The following is a 23,048-nucleotide window of genomic DNA, read 5'->3' as shown; positions in this document are numbered from 1 at the left end:
GGATGGCTGTTTGTCAGGTTGGAGGCCAGTGACTAGTGGGGTGCCACAGGGATCTGTGTTGGGTCCACTGTTGTTTGTCATGTACATCAATGATCTGGATGATGGTGTGGTAAATTGGATTAGTAAGTATGCAGATGATACTACGATAGGTGGTGTTGTGGATAATGAAGTAGATTTTCAAAGTCTACAGAGAGATTTATGCCAGTTGGAAGAGTGGGCTGAAAGATGGCAGATGGAGTTTAATGCTGATAAGTGTGAGGTGCTACATCTTGGCAGGATAAATCAAAATAGGACGTACATGGTAAATGGTAGGGAATTGAAGAATGCAGTTGAACAGAGGGATCTGGGAATAACTGTGCACAGTTCCCTGAAGGTGGAATCTCATGCAGATAGGGTGGTAAAGAAAGCTTTTGGTGTGCTGGCCTTTATAAAATCAGAGCATTGAGTGTAGAAGTTGGGATGTAATGTTAAAATTGTACAAGGCATTGGTGAGGCCAATTCTGGAGTATGGTGTACAATTTTGGTCGCCTAATTATAGGAAGGATGTCAACAAAATAGAGAAAGTATAGAGGAGATTTACTAGAATGTTGCCTGGGTTTCAGCAACTAAGTTACAGAGAAAGGTTGAACAAGTTAGGTCTTTATTCTTTGGAGCGCAGAAGGTTAAGGGGGGACTTGATAGAGGTCTTTAAAATGATGAGAGGGATAGACAGAGTTGACGTGGATAAGCTTTTCCCACTGAGAGTAGGGAAGATTCAAACAAGAAGACATGACTTGAGAATCAAGGGACAGAAGTTTAGGGGTAACATGAGGGGGAACGTCTTTACTCAGAGAGTGGTGGCTGTGTGGAATGAGCTTCCAGTGAAGGTGGTGGAGGCAGGTTTGATTTTATAATTTAAAAATAAATTGGATAGTTATATGGACGGGAAAGGAATGGAGGGTTATGGTCTGAGTGCAGGTAGATGGGACTAGGGGAGAATATGTGTTCGGCACGGACTAGAAGGGCCGAGATGGCCTGTTTCTGTGCTGTATTTGTTATATGGTTATATATGATGCAAAACACAAAGTGCGGGAGTAACTCAGTAGGTCATGCAGCATCTGTGGAGGGAATGGAAAGGTGACGCTTTGGGATGGGCCTCTTTTCCAAACTGATTGTAATAGGAGGGACAGACAAAGGGTAATAGGAGGCAGGACAAAGCCTGGAAAGTGATTGGTGGATACAAGTGAGCGGGGTGGGGTTGAATAGCAGGTGGGTAGAGTAAGTGACAGGCTGGAGATGAAAAGGAGATGATAAGGTGTCAGATAGGGAAAGAGGAGGTCAGGGTGATACAGTGTGGAAACAGGCCCTTCGGCCCAACTCGCCCACACCGGCCAACAATGTCCCAGCTACACTAGTTCTACTTGCCTGCGCTTGGTCCATATCCCTCCAAACCTGTCCTGTCTAATTGTTCTCAAACAATGGGATCGTCCCAGCCTCAACTACCCCCTCTGGCAGCTTGTTCCGTTCACCCACCACCCTTTGTGTGAAAAAGTTACCCCTTGGATTCCTAATGAAGGTGTGAAATGTAAAGCCAGAGAGAGGGATAGAGATGGAAGGGGAGGAGGGAGCAGGGGTTGGGGGAGGTAGAAAGAGTAACGGGATAGTGGGAGGAATGGTTGCACACTGGGGTAGGAATGGGGAAGGAGAGTGTTGGAGAATTTGGTATTGATGCATTAAGTTGTAAGCTACCCAAGCAGAATATGAGGTGTTTAGTTTAAAGATACAGCAGGGAAGCAGGCCCATTGACTCACCAGGTCCACGCCGACCATCGATTACCCGTTCACACTAGTTGTATGTAATCCCACTTTTGCATTCACTCCCTACACACTAAGGGCAATTTTACAATTAACACACACACACACTGCACGTGTTGGGGATGTGGGAGAAAACCCATGCAGTCACTGGGAGATTCTGCAAACTGCACACAGTCAGCACCCAAGGTCAGAACCCTGCTCTAGTTGCTGTGAGGCAGCGGCTCTAGCGGCTATACCACCATGCGCATGTCTTGTTCTTCCAGTTTTCACATAGCCTTAAGGGCCTGTCCCACTTGGGCGTCATTTGCGCGTAATTTACGCGACATTATTTACGCCGCACGTCATGCCGCGCACGTGATGTGTGCGTGGTGATGTAGGCAGTTGCGCACGGGTCCCCGGGATTTTGGGGTGCACAAAATCTTTGCGCGCCACCCTGCATGACGCCCAAGTGGGGCAGGCCCTTTACTCTTGTTATGGAGGAAGCCCAGGACAGTACCAGTGATAACTAAGCTACATAGAACTTAATGATTTATTGCCCATCTATTCCCAGTGACTGGAGTAGTATGAGTGCGTTGGGGATGTTCTTCTATTGAAGTTTGGATCCCATCTGACTCTCACTGCAGCTCACGCCTGATTTTCTGTAGAACTGCCAACAAGACATCAACATATTGCAAGCCACCACTGCAGAGTAGAACCAAAGAGCTTTATTCAGCACATATCCCGTGTTAATGACCTGACACATCCTGTGTGAATGTGAAATCAGCAACAAAGTTAAATCTTTCTCCTGCTCTTTAAGCTGGCATTTCAAAAATCCTTTGTTCATAAAATATTTTAAAGCTACTGCAAGATGTTATTTACTGTGTTGACTCTGAATGTTAATTCCGGTTATGTAAATTTATTATTTTAAAGTCAGTTCTGCTTGGACGTGTACATAGATTAGTGGATCTGGGATTTTGCTTGTAAAACGTGCTTAATGAAGCATGAGATGCAGTGGCCTGCATTTAAACAATTCAAAGTTCCCATTTGCTCTTAGCACAATGACAAATTTATTCTTGCTGAATGTCACCATTTCAGCAGCAGTAAGAATTCTTACGGCTGTTAAAACTGTGGCTAAGCACTCCTGTTTTTATCACTTCTCTTTCTGAAAACTTAATGAACCTTTTTCCTTGAAGTTTGTTGAAAGTCTTTGCAGAATTTATTGGGAACAAATATTGAGTGTATTGCCGTAAGTCAATGCTAAAGTTGCAGGAACTACCCTGAAATGCCTTCAGAGTTGAATGACTTTCAGATAAACTGGTGGTACTTGCCAACCAGTAATGTTGCAGTCACTTAATAATGCCTGTTCAATACGTTCCACTTGATTTATACGTTTAAATCTGACCCGTGATTTTCAATTCAAGGAACAAAAAAGGTAGTTGAGGGGCATGCTGCTTGTGATCACTTGGACCACTGGCTTGCTGTGAGAGAGAGAAATATTCGAGTTTGTTCATGTAATTAATGTTTTATTTCTTTGCTCTCATTTCTCTTACGACAGAAAAGTAAAGAGAAGGGTGGCAAAAAACATAGGAAGTCTTATGAAAATCCAGAGAATGAATTTGCTGCACCTGAAGAAATTATTGCACCAACATTGAAAGAAGAAGCAGAAAATGAAAAACCTACAGAGGTAAGTATTGTACTGTAACTGTGACAGTGTTACATAGATATGAATAACAACAGAAGGACTGAATGCTGCTCAGGCCACAGTGTAATGGAGGAGGCAGATGACACTAAAGTGGGTGTGATAAAAATATAGTGAAGATGATTATCAACAGTTCTCCTGCCACCTCCCTCCTGTCTGCACCCAAAGAATATTTTCATGATGAACTTAATAAATGCGTTTTCAAATTTATAAGGACCTTTAGTGCTATTGCAGAGATAGAAATGTCGATGAAGAGATTTAGAGTGATTTTGAGCAAAGTTTCATGCTGGGATGCCTAGTTAATTTGTGCATTTCATTGTCAGAAATGGCGATGATCTTGAATATATTTTCATTTTCCTTATTCCCATGTTCAGGGATCAGATCTCGACTTCTGGCTGTCTAAAGCTCCAGTACAAAGCAAATCACAGGTTAGTGTACTTTAGAGGTATAGCATGGAAACTGGCCCTTCGGCCCGCACCAATTATCAATCACACAAAACAAGACACACAATGCTGGAGTAACTCAGCAGGACATGGATAGGTGACATTTCGGATTGGGGCACTTCTTCAGACACAGACGCCTAAATTAGAGTCCCATCCTGGAACGTCACATCTTCATGTTCTCCAGAGATGCTGCCTAACCCACTTAGTTACTCCAGCACACAAAAACTGGACAATATATAACCTTGGATATATTTCCCATATCTGAGAAAAAAGTTAACTTTTATTGTGTTAGCATTAAAACATTATATTATTGATTTGGTATTCCATTTGCAGGCCAGTTGATTGCTTTTTTAATAAGATCCGAAATAGTGATGAAATTTGTTGAATAATCAGAAAATATTCAAGCAGAAGTTTTGGTGTTTTTACAGACGGAATCACTTAAAAATGAAGAGGCTTCTGTCATAGAAGAAATATCTGAAACAAAGGAAGAAGGGGAGGCAGTAAGTTTCACCGTATTTTGAAAACTGATTTTGAAACTGCGCTTTTGTTGTAAATAACCTTTTTTTCAACGATATAAAAATCCCATGATAAAATTATACACTGTTGTTACTCAACTATTTACTGTTGAAAATTAAATCCTTCAACTTTTTTGTTGCAACCAACTTCCCTTGGTAATGCTAGAATTTGTCATTCTATCTTTAAAGAATGGCAATTATGTAATTTAACCTTTCTTAGCGTCAACTTAATATTTGATCAAGTTGGGTTGCTTCTGAAAACTGTTAACATTAAAACAGTTGTTGCATAAACCAAAAACATCGGTATATTACTCTGCAGCTATTCAAATATTTTACTCTGTTTAAAATACTTAAAATCTAATGCGCCAATGCTTAAATAACCTGCAAATTCTTTAAATTATTTCATCTTGAATGTAAAAGTTAGTGAACAGTTCTGAAGTATGTATTATTAGAAAAATATTGGAAGTAATTTTAAGAGTTAATATATAAATATATATATTAATAAAATACCCTATTTTCAAGTCAAGGGTTGCCATCAACTGATCATGTTTGCTTGATAACCGAATAACTAACAATAGCATGTGAGGGGAAAAAAGAAACTAGATGCTGGAAATCTGAAATTTAAAAAAATTGCTGGAAACGCTCATATCAGGCAGTACCATAAGAAGAGAAACAGAATTAATGTTTCAGGTCCAAGATTCGTAGAACAGTTTATACTTCAGCAATACCTGCACTTACTGAGTTCAAAGATGCATTGAGTTCAACCGGATGAAATATGACAACACGTTTTTCTTCCTCCAAAAAAAACATGATCTGAATTGCAGTGCCTGTGACTGTAGTGTTTACAGGTTCTTCTGTTGCCTTTAAAGGTGAATTGCACAAATTCTTGAAGGTTTTTTCCAAAAAATTATGCTTTGCGGAAAGATCCCGGGCAAAGGATTGACAACTGGATTGTTGAAAGTGTTGCCTGTGGGACAGAGAAAAGGAGCAGCTACTCGGGAGAATACTCCGATTGGGTTATTTTGCACTTGCAGGAGCGGGGATACTAAGACAATGGAAAGTTAACAAAAGAGAGATTTTTAAAGTGGTTTGGATACCCTTGAGAAGAAGGTGATGGAAATAACTTATTGGATACATCAACAGGCTTAGAAGAGGTGATGTTGCCATGAAATGGTCAGTGGGAGGTTGTTGATAAGTTTGAATGGTCTAGAGGTGAATATGGAAACTAAATTGGAACCCCCTTTTAGCTGAGCTGGCGTCAAGATAAAAATCATGACCAATGATGGCATAGAAATTACTTAATTGACTGAATTTGTAAGTTCACTTTGGTGGAACTGAGGAAGCTGGGATTGTTTTCCTTGTTTGAAAGGCAAGTTTATGTTTTCAGAACAATCAGGATTCCACACAAAGTAAATTTAAAGTGATTGATGAAAGTACCATGGGTGATAGAATAAATCCTTGTACAGATTGGAGCTGTGCCCAGACGGGCTGTGGTGAGTGGGTAGTTGTGAGGTTTGAAAGGGGAATTTGCGACTTTGAATGTCAGTAGGGATATCAGGAAGGAAAGTTGAGTGAACTGTTGAGGTGTGGACAACGATCTTGAAATCAAATAACTTCAGGAATTAATTGGTGATGGAGAGAGAGATGACAACAAGGGGAAAACATGGACTTCTGACTGGCAAACTTCAAGTTTGTGTAGGAAGATACTGCAGGTGCTGGTTTATCCCAAAGATAGATGCAAAATGCTGGAGTATCTCAGTGGGTCAGGCAGCATCTCTGGAGAAAAAGAATCTGTTACGCTTTGGGCTGGAACCCTTCTTCAGACCCTTATTCAAATCTGTACAAGTTAAGTATTGAATGTCCGGTTTTTGGCATAAACTTAATTAAAATATAAAAATATGCTTCAAATATATTTTGTACCTGTTAATTGTACCGCTGACTTAGTTAGATTCTATTATAAAATGCTCAATTTGCTAAAATGTTACTTCGTGAATGCAGTGACATACGGACAACAGTCTGAAGAAGGGTCTCGACCCGAAACGTCACACATTCCTTCTCTCCAGAGATGCTGCCTGTCCCGCTGAGTTACACCAGCTTTTTGTGTCTTATCTTCGGTTTAACCCAGTATCTGCAGTTCCTTCTTACACTTTAGAGTTACAGTTGTCTAAGAAGGAACTGCAGATGCTGGTTTAAACCGAAGATATACACAAAAACCTGGAGTAACTCAGCGGGCCAAGCGGCATCTCTGAGTTACAGTTGGTGAAGGAGAGAAGCACATTAGTTTCTATTGGCTCAACAGCTCCACCAACAGGAATTTAATGCTTCCTTCTATTATTTACAAAATGCCTGTCGAAAACAGTTTCCACAATTTAAAGGAGTGGTGTTTGTACAATGGAGATGTATTTGTTACGCACAATTTGTAAAATATAGGCATCTGAAATTTAAAGTGTTTGCGGGGTATAGAATCAATGAGTTTGTCTAAATTGCCTTTTTTACCACAAGGACATGGATTTCAATTAAACAAACTTCATGAGCAAGACAAGGCTGTAATTTTTTCCGAATCTTTTTATCAACACCAGAATAACGATAAAACCAGCAGACCAAGATACAATTCATTCAGTCTCTGCATGGTTGCTTCTAACCCATTTAAGCTTGGTATTGTTTTATTGTTGTCATGTGTACAGAGACAGAGTGAATATTTGATTTTGCATGCTATCAATTCATTCATACCATACCTGAGTACAATCAAACCATTCATGATGTAACCATGTAATATGGTGTCTAAAATGCGACGTAAGCCACACATAAATTGTCAAAGATAGACACAAAGTGCTGGAGTAGCTAAGCGAGTCAGGCAGCATCTCTAGAGAAAAAGAATGGGTGATGTTTCGGGTCGGGACCCTTCTTCAGACTGAAAGTATAGGGGAGGGTCTGACCCAAAATGTCCCCCATCCTTTTTGAGGAAGGACATTCTTGCCAATGAGGCAGTGCAGCGTAGGTTCACCAGGTTAATTCCTGGAATGGTTGGACTGTCATATGTTGAAAGAATGGAGCGACTGGGCTTGTATACAATGGAATTTAGAAGAATGAGAGGGCATCTTATTGAAACATATAAGATTATTAAGGGATTGGGCACGCCAGAGGCAGGAAATATGTTCCCGATGTCGGGGGAGTGCAGGGGCCACAGTTTAAGAATAAGGGGTAGCCTTTTAGAATGGAGATTAGAAAAAAACGTTTTCACCCAGAGAGTTGTGTATCTGTGGAATTCTCTGCCTCAGAAGGCAGTGGAGGCTGATTCTCTGGATGCTTTCCAGAAAGAGTTAGATAGAGCTCTTAAAGATAGCGAAGTCAAGGGATATGGGGAGAAGGCAGGAACAGGGTACTGATTGTGGATGATCAGTCACGATCACAGCGAATGACGGTGCTGGTTCGAAGGGCCAAATGGCCTACTCCTGCACCTATTGTCTGTTGTGTAGCTCGCTGATTTATTCCAACACTTTGTCTATCTTTGGTATATACCAGCATCTGCAGTTCCTTTCTACACACAAAATCAAGTCAAATCCTGGCGAAGTCAGCCTCAGGGATCCTTAATTCTCTAAAGTACCATACTACTCCATGCCTGGGTGTTTATCCTCTCACTGGCAGATATTAATAATAATAATAAATACTTTATTGATCCCCTCAGGGAAATTCAGATGTCCAGTAGCCCCCAACCAACATACCCACACATTCAAAACGAACGCAGATAGAAAATACATAAAATACAATGCGGACACTACCTGAGAACAATAAATACTTAGAAAGACCAATAATTAACAATTAAAAATAAAAAAATGCAAAAATGCATCCCCCTACAACCCAGTGGTCCGAATTATAAAATCTAATGGCTGCAGGGGTGAAGGATCTCCTGAACCGCTCTGTTCTACAGGGCAGGGATAGGAGCCGGTTGTTGTTCCGAGTGCTCTTTTGACTCTCCAGAATTACATGGAGGGGATGCCCGGGGTTTTTCAGGATGACCTGCACCTTGCGCCTCATATGCCTCTCAAGCACATCCATCCCAGAGTCCACTCTCCCCTCCAGCACTGAGCTAGCTCGTTTAACCAGTTTGTCCAGCTTCTTGTTGTTTTTTGCACTAATGCTGTTGCCCCAGCAGACAACAACGTAGAAAATAACACTTGCAACCATAGTGTTGTAAAACATGTGCAGCATATCATTACGCACATTGAAGGATTTGTGCCTTCTGAGGTGATCAGACCCACCTCAAATGTAGGCAAGGAAATCCTTTGATTATCTCTACCTGTACCACCTTTAGTGTTTCTTAATATTGAAAAACCAGCTTGCTATATTGGGACCATGCTAATTAGGTAATCTGTATTTTATAGAGTATGATTTAAAAATCAGTGACTCAATTAATGCAGGAATTGCATTTCACCTTTTGATGTCATGCCAATTTTTTTTTTTTAATTTAAAAATTGATCTGTAATTTAAAAAAAACGGGAATATATTCAGAATTTTAAATATCTCATTGTTAACTTTAGAATTTTAACATTAATACAGTAAGGCCACACTTCTAGTAAGCAGCCAGTATTAAAATTTTGTGATTTCTTTATCATTACTGCTTTAGAAATCATCAAAGCACAAGAAGAAGAAGCATAAGAAAGAGAAGTCAAAAGAGGAAAAGAAATCACAGAAAAAGAAACGCCACAGTGCTGACGATGCCCCAGAATCTGTACAGAATGGCAGCATAGATGATGAGCTGTTACCGGTAAGTTAAATTGTACATTAATACAGGATTAGAGTTATTTCATGCAAAGAAATGTTGTAAAGTAACGCCAATAAATTTCGTTGTCTCGTAACTCCAATAAATTTTGTTAATGCATTTCGTTGTCTCTACTGTACACTGACAATGACAATTAAAATTGAATCTGAATCTGAATCTGAAAATATATATTGTTATATTGTGGATGATTTTTGCTCTTTATTGTGAGATATTTTGCTTATTCCTGTAAGATGTTGCAGTTTTAATGAGGAATTGATTTGAGATGAACATTATGTCAGAGTGATATAGTGTGGAAACAGGTCCTTCAGCCCAACTTATCCACACCGGCCAACATGTCCCAGCTGCCCAAGTACTACCTGCCTGTGTTTGGTCCATATCACACTAAATCTGTCCTATCCAAGTACCATGTCATGTCAAGTATTAGATTCAATTATTTTCAACTAATATTTTGTGCTTTTTCTGTATTTTTCCCCATTTCAGTTGTCCATACAATCTGTGATGCATTTGGGGAGGAACTGTAGTGTTTAAATAACCTGATTTGCCTATAATGGCCTTTCTACTTAATTAGATCCTAAAATTGATTTTTTTAAATGTTGGAATTAAAAATTTGAAAACTGAATGTGGAGATCATTTGAGAAAAATATACAACAGTTAATTGAACTCTAGCAAACCTTACAGAAAAAGGCAAAACATTCTTTATAAGTGGTCATAATTTATGAGGCTGTACATTGATACATAGGCTTTAATTCCAGAATAGTGGGCTTCAACTGACCCTGACTTGGTTGAAACATACCATCAGAAAATTTCGAACATGTTTTTTGGCCTGTCATTTTTTCACAGGCCAAAAGTAGAATTACCCAGCTTAATCCCATTTTCCAGCACTAGGTCTGTGGCTCTTCAGGTCATAACTCATATATCAAGTATATTTTAAATGTGATGAATATTTCTGTCTCAAGCACCTACTTGGGCAGCAAATACCAGTGCCCTGACACCCTCTGGGTGAAAACATTTTTCCATATCTTCCTCTACAACCAATTACTTTATATCTGTATCCTAAGCTCTGGTTGTGCACTCTGAAGTGATTAAAAAAACATCCTTTCTGTTTTATTTTATCGAGGCCCTAATTTTTTACACATTGATTAAGCCTTGGCTTAATAAACAAACAATCTTAACTTATTAAATCTTTACACATTGCTAACAGTGTACAGTCCAGCCAGCATCCTTATTAAACTTGAATATTGTATTCTCAGTGTGCTTTCACATTTTATATTATCCCGTTAGAAATATTGTCAGGACACGCATGACAGCTGTGAAATATTTTGACAATGTATTTCTGTATCTCATTTTCAATTGGGGAAAGTTGTTGATTGAAGCTTTAAAGGCTAACATCAACTGAGATTGGTACAATAGCCAAGATTCAGAAAGGTACATTTAGCCATGAAGCTGCAATTGGTGGGAGAGGGCTTTTCTCTATGTATCAAAGTATACAGCTTTATTCTCATACATAACCTTGGTGAAGCCGCGTTTAGTATCGTACAACTTTTGCATTGTTTATTGCACGTGGCTGGCAATGTTGTGTCATTGAAGAGACATAAATAGCCCAAGAATAATTCCCAGTTTGTAATTGTCCAGCTAGATTAAGTTAGCCTTCCTGTAGTTGAAGTATTGATCAATGGATTAGTCGAATGAGTGTAAAAATACACAAAGAAACAACTTTGTGTTTACATAATCTCATCATCAAAGAAGATGAAGGGTGAAGTTTATGAGGCTGGTAGTTGAGCAGTTATTTTCCTTGAGAATTGTGAACATTACCAGCCTATGCTAGAAACACTAGTTTGCTGTATTTCTCCAAGGTCATGCAGGGTTAGTGTGACCTGCACCAATGTGCACTACCCAGTGCTGGTCAGAGATTAATTTTACTAAATCAGCTCACAGCCCTCCATGTGGTTTTTACTTATTTTTCCGCAGTAAAGAAATTGATGACATTGAAGGGCACCATTTGTCCCCTAGTGTTCATTAATGATCAACGAGGACCCAATTCAATCCCATTTTCCAGGTCTTGGATGGATAGAAATAATTATACACCAATGCATGAATATTGCTACTGTGTTGTATAATTGAACAGATCAGTGGGGAACTTCTTGTTCATATATGTAAAAATCATTGGTACTGATGTTCTCAATATTTTGCAGCCAATGTCCAGCTACTCCCTCCTTGCAGAAAATTCCTTTGTAAAAATGGTGAGTGCATTAATTAAGTATTTTTGTGCAGTATATATTTTATATAGTTACTTTATTGAAGAAAGTTCTGAACATTATGATTTTATTTGATATTATTTACATTCATATAAACCAATTTACACTCCTAAAACTTTCGAGGTGGAGATACCTTCATGTAAGCTGTGGCTTGTTCAGCACTTTTATGATCTGGCCCCAATGCAATGGATTTTATCAAAAATACGTGAGATTCTGTATTTTTTTTTAGTTTATAACACACATTATTGATATAATGCACGTACAACGGTCTAAGGTTGCCTGGATAAGTACAATCTGGATAAAATTAATGCATAGTAATTATATATACCTGTAAAGTAAATCAACAGAGAAAATCTCAAGCTTGCAATTTATGCAGTTTCAGGGCAAGGGCTGTACATTCATGTCTATAATTTAATATTGGAAGCAAAACAATGTCAAGGAGTCATTGTGTGTACATTATCTCACCAACAGCTGTAATAAAACTGTGTAGTCTATGTATGAATAGGAGATTTTTTGTGAGCATTTTTTGTTTTTGTTTTTTTATTTATAGTTAGTGCTGATTTTCTTTTCAATATTATGCCGTAATATTGGATGCTAAACTCCCCTAAACCAATTGGGGTTGTGGTAAAACAATTACCTTTATTGCTCCAGAACACACTGTTTTTAGCAAATCATTGCTAGTGTGTCCAGTTTAGTTGCAATCAGTCTGTTCCGTTAATGATATTGGTTTGGGAATGCTGGATACAAATTGACTGAGAAAGCAATCTCCAAAAGCAGTATTAGAATGTTAAGCTATATTATTTGCAGAAACCCTTGTTATAAACCAAAGAGTCTGCACCGTTCCAGTTTATTGGGCTTCTTAAGATGAGACCTAAACTCAAGAATTCCCAATGTACATCCATCTACGGCAATACTGACAAGCAATCTAGAGGACTTGACAATAGAGAAACTCCAACTCCAAGTTGGAGGCACAGTGTGATTAGAAAATCTTACTTGCCCTTTATTCTTTTTGTGATTAATTAACTGAGTTCACTTTGCAAGGTTATCACTGTATTGCTTTGGATGCCATTCTCAACATTTAAACTACCTCGTCAACACCAGAATCAGAGTGAGAAATCAAGCTTGAGATTCTTACCATTTCTGCATTTCAACAGATTTTGCTTTGAAAAAGAAACTTAAAATACATGGTACCCTTTGTTATTTTTTTTTGCTAGACGTATGATATTCAAGGAAATCTTCAGGATGGAAGTCAAGTGGTTGTATCAGTCATCTTTGAAAACCAAAGTAGTGGTTATCTTAAGTCGATGGACTTCAATGTTTTAGATTCTCTGAACACTAAACTCATTCGACCAGAAGGTTCCTCCAAACATGATGGTATATCAGTTCCTTTCCAACTTCCACCTGGTAAGACATTTCATTCATCTGCTGTAATTAGTCATTTTACTTACTTAGTTCTTGTGCATTTGGAGATAGCGCGTAAACAGGACTCTCGGCTCACCGAATCCACACCAATCATTGGTCACCCATTTGCACTAGTTCTATGTTATCCTACTTTCTACAAACCTGCACGTCTTTGGGATGTGGGAGGAAACCGGAGCACCCGGAGGAAACCCACGAGGTCACAGGGAGAACATGCAAACTCCACACAGATGACACTGGAGGTCAGGATCGAAGCCAGGTCTCCATGGCTGTGAGGAAGCAGCTGCACTAGCTGCGCCACTGTGCAGCGCTAATTGTCACAGAGTGTTGTCGCACTTGTTTTGTTCCCAATATATGTGGAGGAGTCCAACCACAACGGATAAAAAAAGGAACAGCTATCTATAACTTATAATAATGGAACATTGTGCATGGTGAATGCTTACAAGACAATCCATTTTTTCTTTCAAAATTATGAAATATTTGAGTATTTTACATGTGTGTGTCTAATGCATTTGTTTGAATGGATCAATTCATATAAAAACCTTGCAGAGATCATGAGGGGATGGTCACCGTCCTTTTCTAGAGTACGACCGTCTAAACCTAGAGGCCATTTAAAGGGACAATGTTTTCACACACAGGGTTGTGGGTATAAGGAACAAGCTGCCAGAGTAAATGGTAGAATACCATAAGACATAGGAGCAGAATTAGGATATTCAGCCCTTCGAGTCTACTCCTCCATTTGTTCACGACTGATCTATTTTTCCCTCTCAACCCCATTCTTCTGTCTTCTCTGTAACCTTTGACACCCTTACTAATCAAGAACCTATTTATCTCAGTTTTAAAACTACCCAAAGCCTTCACAAGTGGTAATGAATTCCACAGATTCACCACCCTCTAGCTAGATAAATTCCTCCTCATCTCCAATCTAAAGGTATAGCCTTTTATTCTGATGCTGTGCTTTCTGGTTCACGTAGGCCTTTCATTATTCGGTAGAATTATTAGAGGCGTGTAACACTTGGAGAAGTACAATGGTACAAAATGTTTTGAGGGATATGGGTCAAACACAGGGAAATGTGGACTAGCAGAGATAGATGACTTAGGCCAAGAGGCCCGATTGACACTCTGACTGGTGTTTCTTTGAAAACGAACCTTTTGCAATTTATTGTTCCAGATGTTTCAAACGAAGCTCGGTTTGTGTTTACTGTGGAAAGCATCGTCATGCCACAGAAACTAAAAGGAACACTTACATTTATAGTCAAAGTAAGTCCAGTCAACAGCTCATCTTTATTTCTCTTTCTTTTGGGTATTGTTCAGTCTTTTATATTACTTCTTTTTCCAGACGGATGATGGATCTTCTCATGAAAAACTTGATTTCAAGTTGCACTTCACTTGCACTTCGTACATGATCACGACGCCTTGTTATAGGTGAGTTTTCATCTTTTTTTGTTTTAATGTGACTTCATTTCTACGTAAACTTCAGAGGCTCCCAGGAGTGCCACCACATCATAAACCCTAATATAGTTGCAGGTAAATAATGTCCCCAAATGTGTTGACTCGTTCCAAAGATGGTTGCAGATCAACTTGTGCATGGTGAAAGGCAGAAGTCCCAAGAATGGCTAGAGATACAAAGGCTATCTGCTTTACTGTATTGAGCCCAGTAGTGGAGCAGTGACATGCTGAAGAGGGGGTCTGCATGCAATTCACACCAGGGCCTTAACTGAGGTGCTCCCCATACACTTCAACAAGATCACCGATTCAATTGATAAAATGTTTGATTTATTATATTTTCTTGAATTACCTCTCAGTATTTTAACATGTTGTCAGAGATGTTTAAAATAGGTAATGAGCCTTTGATAGCAGGCCCAGCGGTAGAGTTGCTGCCTTACAGCATCAGAGACCAGTTTTTGACCCTGACTATGGATACGGAGTTTGTACATTCTACCCGTGTCCACACGGGTTTTAGAATAGAATAGAATAGTTTCTTTATTGTCATTGTAACATGAACCATGTACAACGAAATTTTAAAATGTCAGCCAGTCAGTGCACCATTCAAACATTTCTAAAAGCTAACGATACATACAAGGTAAAATATTAAAAGATAAACAACTAAAATAAATATCATGAAAATAGCACGCATAAACACCCAACCCTCCATCCTTCTGTCGATTTCACAGTGTACCACAGTCCCTTAGTATGTCTCGCCCCTGCGTTCCTTGGCGGCTACATTTAGTGCTTTTATAGCAGTGGGGTAAAAACTGTTTTTTAGTCTGTTCGTCCTTGTCCTTGTAGATCTGTACCGTCTGCCTGACGGCAACAGTTCAAACAGGGAGTGTCCGGGGTGGGAAATGTCCTTTATGATACTCTGGGATTTTTTGGTGCAGCGGGAACTGTGTAAGTCCTCCAAGGTAAGGAGAGGGCAGCCGACAATCCTCTGGGCGTTGTCAATGGCCCTCTGGAGCGCTTTCCTCTGAGCCGCTGTGCAGCTGGTGTACCACACGCATACACAGTATGTTAGTATGCTCTCAATGGATAAAAGGACAGCAGCAGGACAGCAGCTTTTCTCCAGGTACTCCAGTTTCCCCCACATTCCAAAGAGGTGCAGGTTTGTAGGTTAGTTGGCTTCTGTAAATTGTCCCTAGTGTGTGGGGTAAGAAGTAGTGTATGGGTGATCGCTGGTCGGTGCGGACTCGGTTGGCCAAAGGGCCTGTTTCCATCCTGTATCTGTAAACTAAACTAAGATATAAATGGCTGTCATTGATGACCTGAGAGCAGATCCACCTCCTAGATACACCTCTTGGGGTCTACTCTCTGCTCAGGAATCTACCACTTTGCCAGATGTCTGACATATGTTCAGAATTGACTCGATTTGCCTTTCATGGCTCAAAGTGCAGCTAACGTCCAATGACAGAATTGCAGAGCTTTTAATTTCTAACAAAATAAGTGGGAACTTGCAAACTTTTCAACTTCCCAGTTGTATTTAATGGCATAACAGTAAAAGAACTGCTAATATCAATAAATCTGGTAACCTTTTGAGCTAATTGTCAAAATGCAGGCATAATTTGTAACGAAACTCAAAGCGCCAGAGAAACTTAGCGGGCCAGGCACGATTTGCCAAGGGAATGGACAGACAAGGTTTTGGGTTGAACCCCTTCTTCAGACTCCAGCTTTTGCTCAAGATTTCAGCAGTTGCATTTCCTTGCAGCTCCATAATTTGCTGGGGTTGAATACAAATACAGCAGTGCTATTTGACCATCATGGTACAGGGCAAGCATCGACAAGAAGATAAAAATCTAATAGCTTACTTCCTAAACAAACAGGAGAAAGAGTGCCTCTTAAACCTCTTTTGTTTTGTGAGAATCTAAATGATTGATTAAAGTTCTTCAGCAACTGATTCTGGCACTGCTCTTCTACTTAGGTTTCACCATTTAATTGTCTCTTGATATCCAACTAAAAATATCTAAGAAAACGGTTATTTTTTTGTGAAGGTTTGCTCTCGCCTACTAGCATAAGGTTACTATCGATGGGCAATAAATGTGGCTTTGCCGTTGAATGGGGACTTTAGGAACTCCTGGACATTCCTGCATTGTGTTTTATGTGTACTACTGACGGGAGGTTTAATGTTTTATGTCTTTCCTAACTGTCATTGTATGTCATGTTGTCACTTGCGGGTGGAGCACCAAGGCAAATTCCTTGTATGTGAATACTTGGCCGATAAACTTATTCATTCATTCACTTATTCATATGAGCAGAATGATTCTAGTAACATGTTGATAAGTAATAATATACTTATAAATTAGAACTTTCTACTGATTACGCTGGTTGGGAATGTTTGAGATGTGCTTTAAAGTATTTTTTAATTTGTGATCTCTTATGGAAAAATAACATTGCATTCTCATGTGCCTTTGTTGCATTATCCTATTTTATTGAAAGATTCTTGATAATGTTTCTAAAATGCTTCCTCTTTTGCAGTGATGCGTTTTCAAAATTACTGGAATCTGGTGAACTAAAGATCAGTGCAATAAAAGTGGACAGAATAAGTATTTCATTCCAACTTCTTCTGGCAAAGATTTGTTTTCATCACCACTTCTCTGGTACTTAATGCAGATTTGTTTCTTGAACTTCCTCACAACCACTTGAGATTCCCTTGAATGTAGATGGCACGTATACAGCTGACTCTGTACTTTTTAAAGAGTCGGTTGCAGATGCATTGAATGGAAATAAGCTGTATAAAGTGCCGGCTAATCAGTTCAGAGCCATTGAGGAACAATCCAAACCCATAGAAAACACTCTTAACTTTGTGATAGAAATTGAAAGCAGTAAGAACTGTACTGGCTGAATGCTGTTCTCTGTCATCAGTTTCTTTCAAGTGGACAAAATGTTTTTTGAGGGTTTTTTCTGTGATGTGCCCTCTTATTCTTAGTCAATAATACACAAACTCTCCACGTTTGATTTTGAATGTATGCATGCTATGTTGTGCATGCTATGCCCCGAACTCTAGCTCCCTTTGAAATTGTCTGAATCTGTTGCATTGTTTTGTATGGTACAATTGAAACTAGCCCTAACTTTCGTTCCCAACACAACGTGACAAGATGCACCATCAGAGTTCTCCTCAGACTAGACAATTGAAAGAGTTGCAGAGGCATTCTTTGTACAGTGGGTTGAAGATTACAGCTCTTAGAATTTGCCTGAAGCTGACTCCCTGTTAAGTTCCCGGGAAACAGCTCTTATTCTAACCAGATCAGACTGACCTGCCCCGTCGATCCTTTCTCAATTTTGATGATTTACATTCAAAGCAATGCCTATTAATTCTGCTTAACGTGTTCTTGCTACATTTATATTAGTCACACTGCATTTTTTTAAATAATTGTATAAATTTTTTATCATTTATGTAAGCAAGTTTGGCCACTGTTGTTCAAAAATGATTTTAATAGTCATCTCAAAATTCTGGCCAGAACAGGCTTCATTCTTGCACAGTTGCAAGAATTGTGCCAGAAATACATTACTTCTAAATAGTATAGAAACTGAAAAGTCCCTAACAAGTCTTTAGTCAGAAACCTATCAATTGATCTAATTTTTGATTTCCCACCCTTGTACTTTGGTCACCCAAATAGGCTTCCAAACCTTCATACTTCTCTTTTTTGAGAATTACCGGTATGTTGGTTGATCAAGGTTAAAACCATATACAATTCGATAAGGGTATTATTACTGGAAAGGGATCTATTGGAGTAAACGACTATTTTATTTTTATCTTAATGTTAAATCAAACTTTCTATTGGTGTATAAATTCTGAAGCTGAAGGGAGACCCAACAAAGTATATTAAATTATGAAAGGCATAGGTAGGGTAGACAGTCAGAACATTTTGCAAATGCAACCAGAGTGAAAATGTCAAAGATTAGAGGGCACAGCTTTAAGGTGACAAAGTTTTAAAATGTTCAGGGCAGGTTTTTTTACACAGAAGATGATGGGTGCTAGGAACTCACTGCAAGGGACGATGGTGGAGGTAGACATGATGCTGGCAGTTAAGAGGCTTCTAGATAAGCATATGGATATACCGTGAAGGGAGGGATGTGGATCATGTGGAGGCAGAAGAGATTATTCAACTTGGCATCCTGTTCAGCGCGGGCAATCAGGGCCAGTGTTCTTTTATGTTCTTCCCATTGTTATCTCAATATAATGTGGTTCATGATCTTCTAAAGAATGCAGTATCTCGGTTAAATACCAATGTGGGATTGTAGGTTACAATGAAAGGCAGTCTTGCTTCCTTTTGTACCAGTCCTGCAATATTCACTTGCTGGGACTATCTGCACCATCTTTTTGTCTTTCCAAACGACATCATAAACTTCGACAATAATTTCATAATATTTAGCAGTTTGCAAAGACTCCACATTTTGTAACCAAAGATTATTCTAAAAACAGTATTGTTGACAGTACAATACATTAAATGTGTAAAATGTGATTATTTCCATTCTCCTAGTTGTGGAACGTATCAATTCATGTGCATCTATGTATAGCCGCTCTATCCAGGGTCATCACATGTGTCTTTTGGTGAAAATGGTGAGTATGAATCAGTAACCAGAATATTGTGAAGCAAGTGTTACCTTGACCTCCATCACCTGTTGAAAGCTTTTGTGTGACATCATATTAGCACAGTTGCCAAGTAGTACGGATTTTCCGTATTTTGTACGGAAATGCAATAAGAATACGGACGTACGGATTTGTTTTGTATATCACCCTGGAAGGGGTGAGAGGGAGGGAGGGAATGTCCTGGCAACATCCCTGTAAACCATCTCTACGCTCTTTCCAGCTTTCTTCAAAAACTGCATAGAACTTGTGGTCTGAGACCGGTTAGCCCATTTTGGGATTAAGTGGACAATGGTGAGACAACTATTCTGCAGACACTGTCAAACTTGTAAGCAAGTGAAAGTCTTCATTGTTGGGGAAATGATTACTGTTCTATATACAAATCCTGTTTCCCATCATACTGCTCGAAAGCAAAAAATGATGTTCTTCCTCTTCTGCCTTTGATTAAAGCTCCAGCGACTAGTTGCCTATTAGGTCATCTTAGAAACAGGTGGTTGTGTTACAGGCATTTCAGCCACAATGGGCATCGCCATAGACCATAGAACATCAGTAGAAGTCTAGACACAAATTGCTGGAGTAACTCAGTGGGACAGGCAACATCTCTGGGGAGATGGAATGGGCAGTAGAAGTCTCATTAGTTCATTCAGTAGAGACAAAGTTAACATTTGACTTTAATTGCTCTCCGGAGCAATTAAAGTCAAATAACACTGTTACTTCATTTGAATTTAGAACAGAACAGTAATCATAACACTGTTACTTCTGACTTGATTAGAGAGTTCAAGATTTTGAGAAATTATTATCAAAGTTAAATATTGAATACAAAAGGCTGGCTTATCAAACTAGTTTACTTGGATGCCAAGGAAGGTGAGAGGTGAAAGATTTAATAGGAACCTGAGGGGCAACTTTTTCACTCACAGTTTTGGGTATACGGAACAACCTGCCAGAGGAAGTAGTTGAGGTAGGTTCAATAACTACATTTAAAAACCAAAAGCAGACAAATGGGACTGGATTTGATCCTTGGTCAACGTGGACGGGTTGGGCTGAGTGGTTTGTCTTTTTGGGGTATATCTCTGAGCGAGAATTGACCGGTCTATATATTTGAAGAACTCCAATTTTATTTTAAACAGGGTGATAACTCCATCTCGGTGGATGGGAAATGCAGCGATTCTACTCTTCTGGGAAACTTGCTTGATGAATTGAAGCAGACATTGACAGAAAGCTGCTGAGCTGTTGTAAATCCCACTAGAATTGTATTATGTTCTTCCTTGAAAGCATGAACTACATAACACAAGGCATGTGCATTATTTATCTTCACAATCATTTGCCGTTAGACATTCTGATCGCGTGTTCAAGGTTTTTTTTTTGTTTCCTTTTGGCCGCTCCAAGACACGGTTTCGAACATGATCTCATGATGCAGCCATGTGTATTATGTACTGGTTACTGAGACCAGCAAATGTTTAAAATATCCAGACCCTTAGAGTGTATTGAACCGGTTTGTGTATTAAAAATTGATACTGCATTCCTGAAGATTTGAACTGTAGTGATTCTGTGGAAGCAGCTTTGAACCCAAAGTAGCCTGCCACTCTTGTGTCCAGAGACAGAACATTTACTTTCAATTTGTCTTTCTTAAATGTTTATTCCTCAAATAGTGGTGTTTTGTTTGATGGTCAAAACTGTCAAATTGGCATGTAGAATACTCTTGTAGAATTCTGTGTGTTTATTCTAGGATTTTGAACCATGTGTTTAAAATAATTTACTATCAACATTCCCTCTTGGAGAAAAATTGACAAGCTGCTGTACCTTTTTGTGTCGATAAACAAATAAAAATGTAAAATCTATGCCGCCTTTTGCTTTTTCATACAGTGACCTTTGTCTAATTATTTTCCACTGTGCTGGAAGTTATTTTGTTCTTTGCCAATCGGACAACAAAAATATTTCAGCAGTACAACAGAGAATGCTGGAAATATGTGGGACAGGCAGCATCCGTGCAGAGAGAATCAGTTAACCTTTCATCAACCTAAAGCACTCTTGTTCCTTTCTCTCTCCAAAGATGTTGAGTATTTCCAGCCTTGTGTTTCATTTTCTGATTTCCAACATCTGCAATTACTGGGGTTTTTTTTCAATGTTTGTGAACTTGCTTTGTTGTATTTTTCTCAACATTTGAGTTCGAGAGATGTCACATTTATATCCTTCCTGTAAAATCTTTAAACAAAAACAAATGCTCACACCATATCAAGAACAGGTTTTACTTCCCTGTTTTACCTTGCTGTATGGACTTGTTACTAAAATAAAATGTACACACGCTAGCCACACCTTCCTGTTGTCAATTTGTAGTCGATTTCAACATTAATGTTAACATTAACTCTTGCCGACTGGGTTTTTTTTTTGGAGTGAATTTCTGAAATAATTGAACTCCATCACAAAGCCTACAGGGTGAAACGCATTTTATAAGAACAAAGGATGGATTCTATAATACTTGTAATGTTCATGTTCATTAATCATAAGAGCAGAATTAAGTCATTTGACCTATCGAGTCTACTCCGCCATTCAATCATGGCTGAAAATGTGCTTTGTGTGTGTGACAACATGACGATTACTTGGAACACAGATCTGTGATTCAGCGAATAACCAATTTACAATGGATCTGCTCATCATCATACAGAGGCAATGTAGTTGCGGGCTTAACATGCATCAGATTCTATCGTTTAGTTTCAGGCTATTAGGGGAATGATAGACACAAATATAATCAAGGGCTTCATTAGAGTCATACAGCATGGAACAGACACAGGCCCAACTTGCCCATGCTGACCAAGATGCCTAGTATGCACTAGTCCCATCTGCCCACGTTTGGTCCGTCTCCCACTAAACCTTTCTTATCCATGGTACCCCTACAAATGTCTTTTAAATTTCATTATAGTAATTGCCTCAACTTCCCCACTGGCAGCTCATTCCATTTACCCACAACCCTCTATGTGAAAAATGTGTCCCTCCGGGTTCCTATTAAATCTTTCCCCTCTCACATTAGACCTATTTCCTATGTTCTTGATTCTCCTAAGCTGAGTAAAAGCCTTTATGAATTCACTCTATCTATTCTCATGATCCTATATTCCTGTATAAGATCACTGCTCATCCTGCATTCCAAGGAATAAAATCCTATCCTGCCTTTAGTACTTACATAATGAGATAATTTAATTAATCATTTATTTTAATACTGAGGAAAAGAGTGACCCTGATGTGTTGAATTTCACGTTATTTGAAAGTCTTGGTTAAATCTGAAATGCCCCTTAAATTTACAGGTGATGCAGTGACGCAGGTGGTAGACCTGCTACCTGGCAGCACTTGAAACTCAGATTCAATCCTGACCTCAGATGCTGTTGGTGTGAGTTTCCATGTTTCCCTGTGGGTAATGCATTGGTTTCTTGTAAACTCCACCTATAAATAAATCCAGTTCCCCCTCTTTCTCTTCTTTACCTGAAAGCACATAGCCACCAGTGAAAACGTCCTGTAGAAGTCTAAGAGTCACTCGAGACAAGTCTGAGGATTTCGGAAGGGAATAGAGGAGGTCTGCTGTTCCGTTTTCAGAAAGCATGGGCACATTTCATTGAAAGAAAAACAAAGCTGAGTGTATTCTTTCAAAAAAATTGCAGCTTTTGAAGAGATTTCTTCAGGAATTCCCATGTGAACATTGACGCAAGGACTGGACTTTACTATTTTCCTGTCTTTCTGAATGTAATGGGAATTAAGCTTGCAAGATGTTTACAGTTGTTTTTAACAAATATTTCTCAATGTCTTTGTGGAAAGCATGTACTAAACTGAAGAACCAAGGGTGTAATAGGAAATTAAGGTTATTAATATTTGAAAAGAAAAGGTACAAAGGAAATCATTAGGGCCAAAAGCCAACAAATTTATTTTGAGTTTTTGCCTACATCCTGATGTCTCATGAGAGCAGGCGCATTAATATTGCTCACGCAGAACTTTCAAGATTCAAATGGTTCTTATGGACAGGAAGATAGCGAGTCTAATCTTGCTGTTTATAAAAGGAATAAGAACTGAAACTGAACTCTGCCCAGTTGGTTAACTACA

General features: G+C 39.0%; 1 protein-coding gene across 1 annotated transcript in view; it reads left to right on the top strand.

Annotated features, from left to right (window-relative positions):
• Window positions 1–20,803, top strand: part of ap3d1 (adaptor related protein complex 3 subunit delta 1) — a 75,605-nt gene extending 54,802 nt beyond the window's left edge. The window contains 11 exon segments of the mRNA XM_055658559.1: window positions 3,328–3,456; window positions 3,846–3,899; window positions 4,343–4,414; window positions 9,054–9,194; window positions 11,402–11,449; window positions 12,679–12,868; window positions 14,055–14,143; window positions 14,223–14,308; window positions 16,853–16,974; window positions 18,859–18,938; window positions 20,093–20,803. Coding sequence (XP_055514534.1) covers window positions 3,328–3,456; window positions 3,846–3,899; window positions 4,343–4,414; window positions 9,054–9,194; window positions 11,402–11,449; window positions 12,679–12,868; window positions 14,055–14,143; window positions 14,223–14,308; window positions 16,853–16,974; window positions 18,859–18,938; window positions 20,093–20,191 — 1,110 coding nt within the window. The 3' untranslated portion in view covers window positions 20,192–20,803.
• The last annotated feature ends 2,245 nt before the right edge of the window (window positions 20,804–23,048 follow it).

This window comes from Leucoraja erinacea, chromosome 29, assembly GCF_028641065.1.
Source record: "Leucoraja erinacea ecotype New England chromosome 29, Leri_hhj_1, whole genome shotgun sequence".
Classification (NCBI taxonomy): domain Eukaryota; kingdom Metazoa; phylum Chordata; class Chondrichthyes; order Rajiformes; family Rajidae; genus Leucoraja; species Leucoraja erinaceus.
The sequence above is the reverse complement of the archived record's forward strand: the minus strand, read 5'-3'. Positions and strand labels throughout refer to the sequence as shown.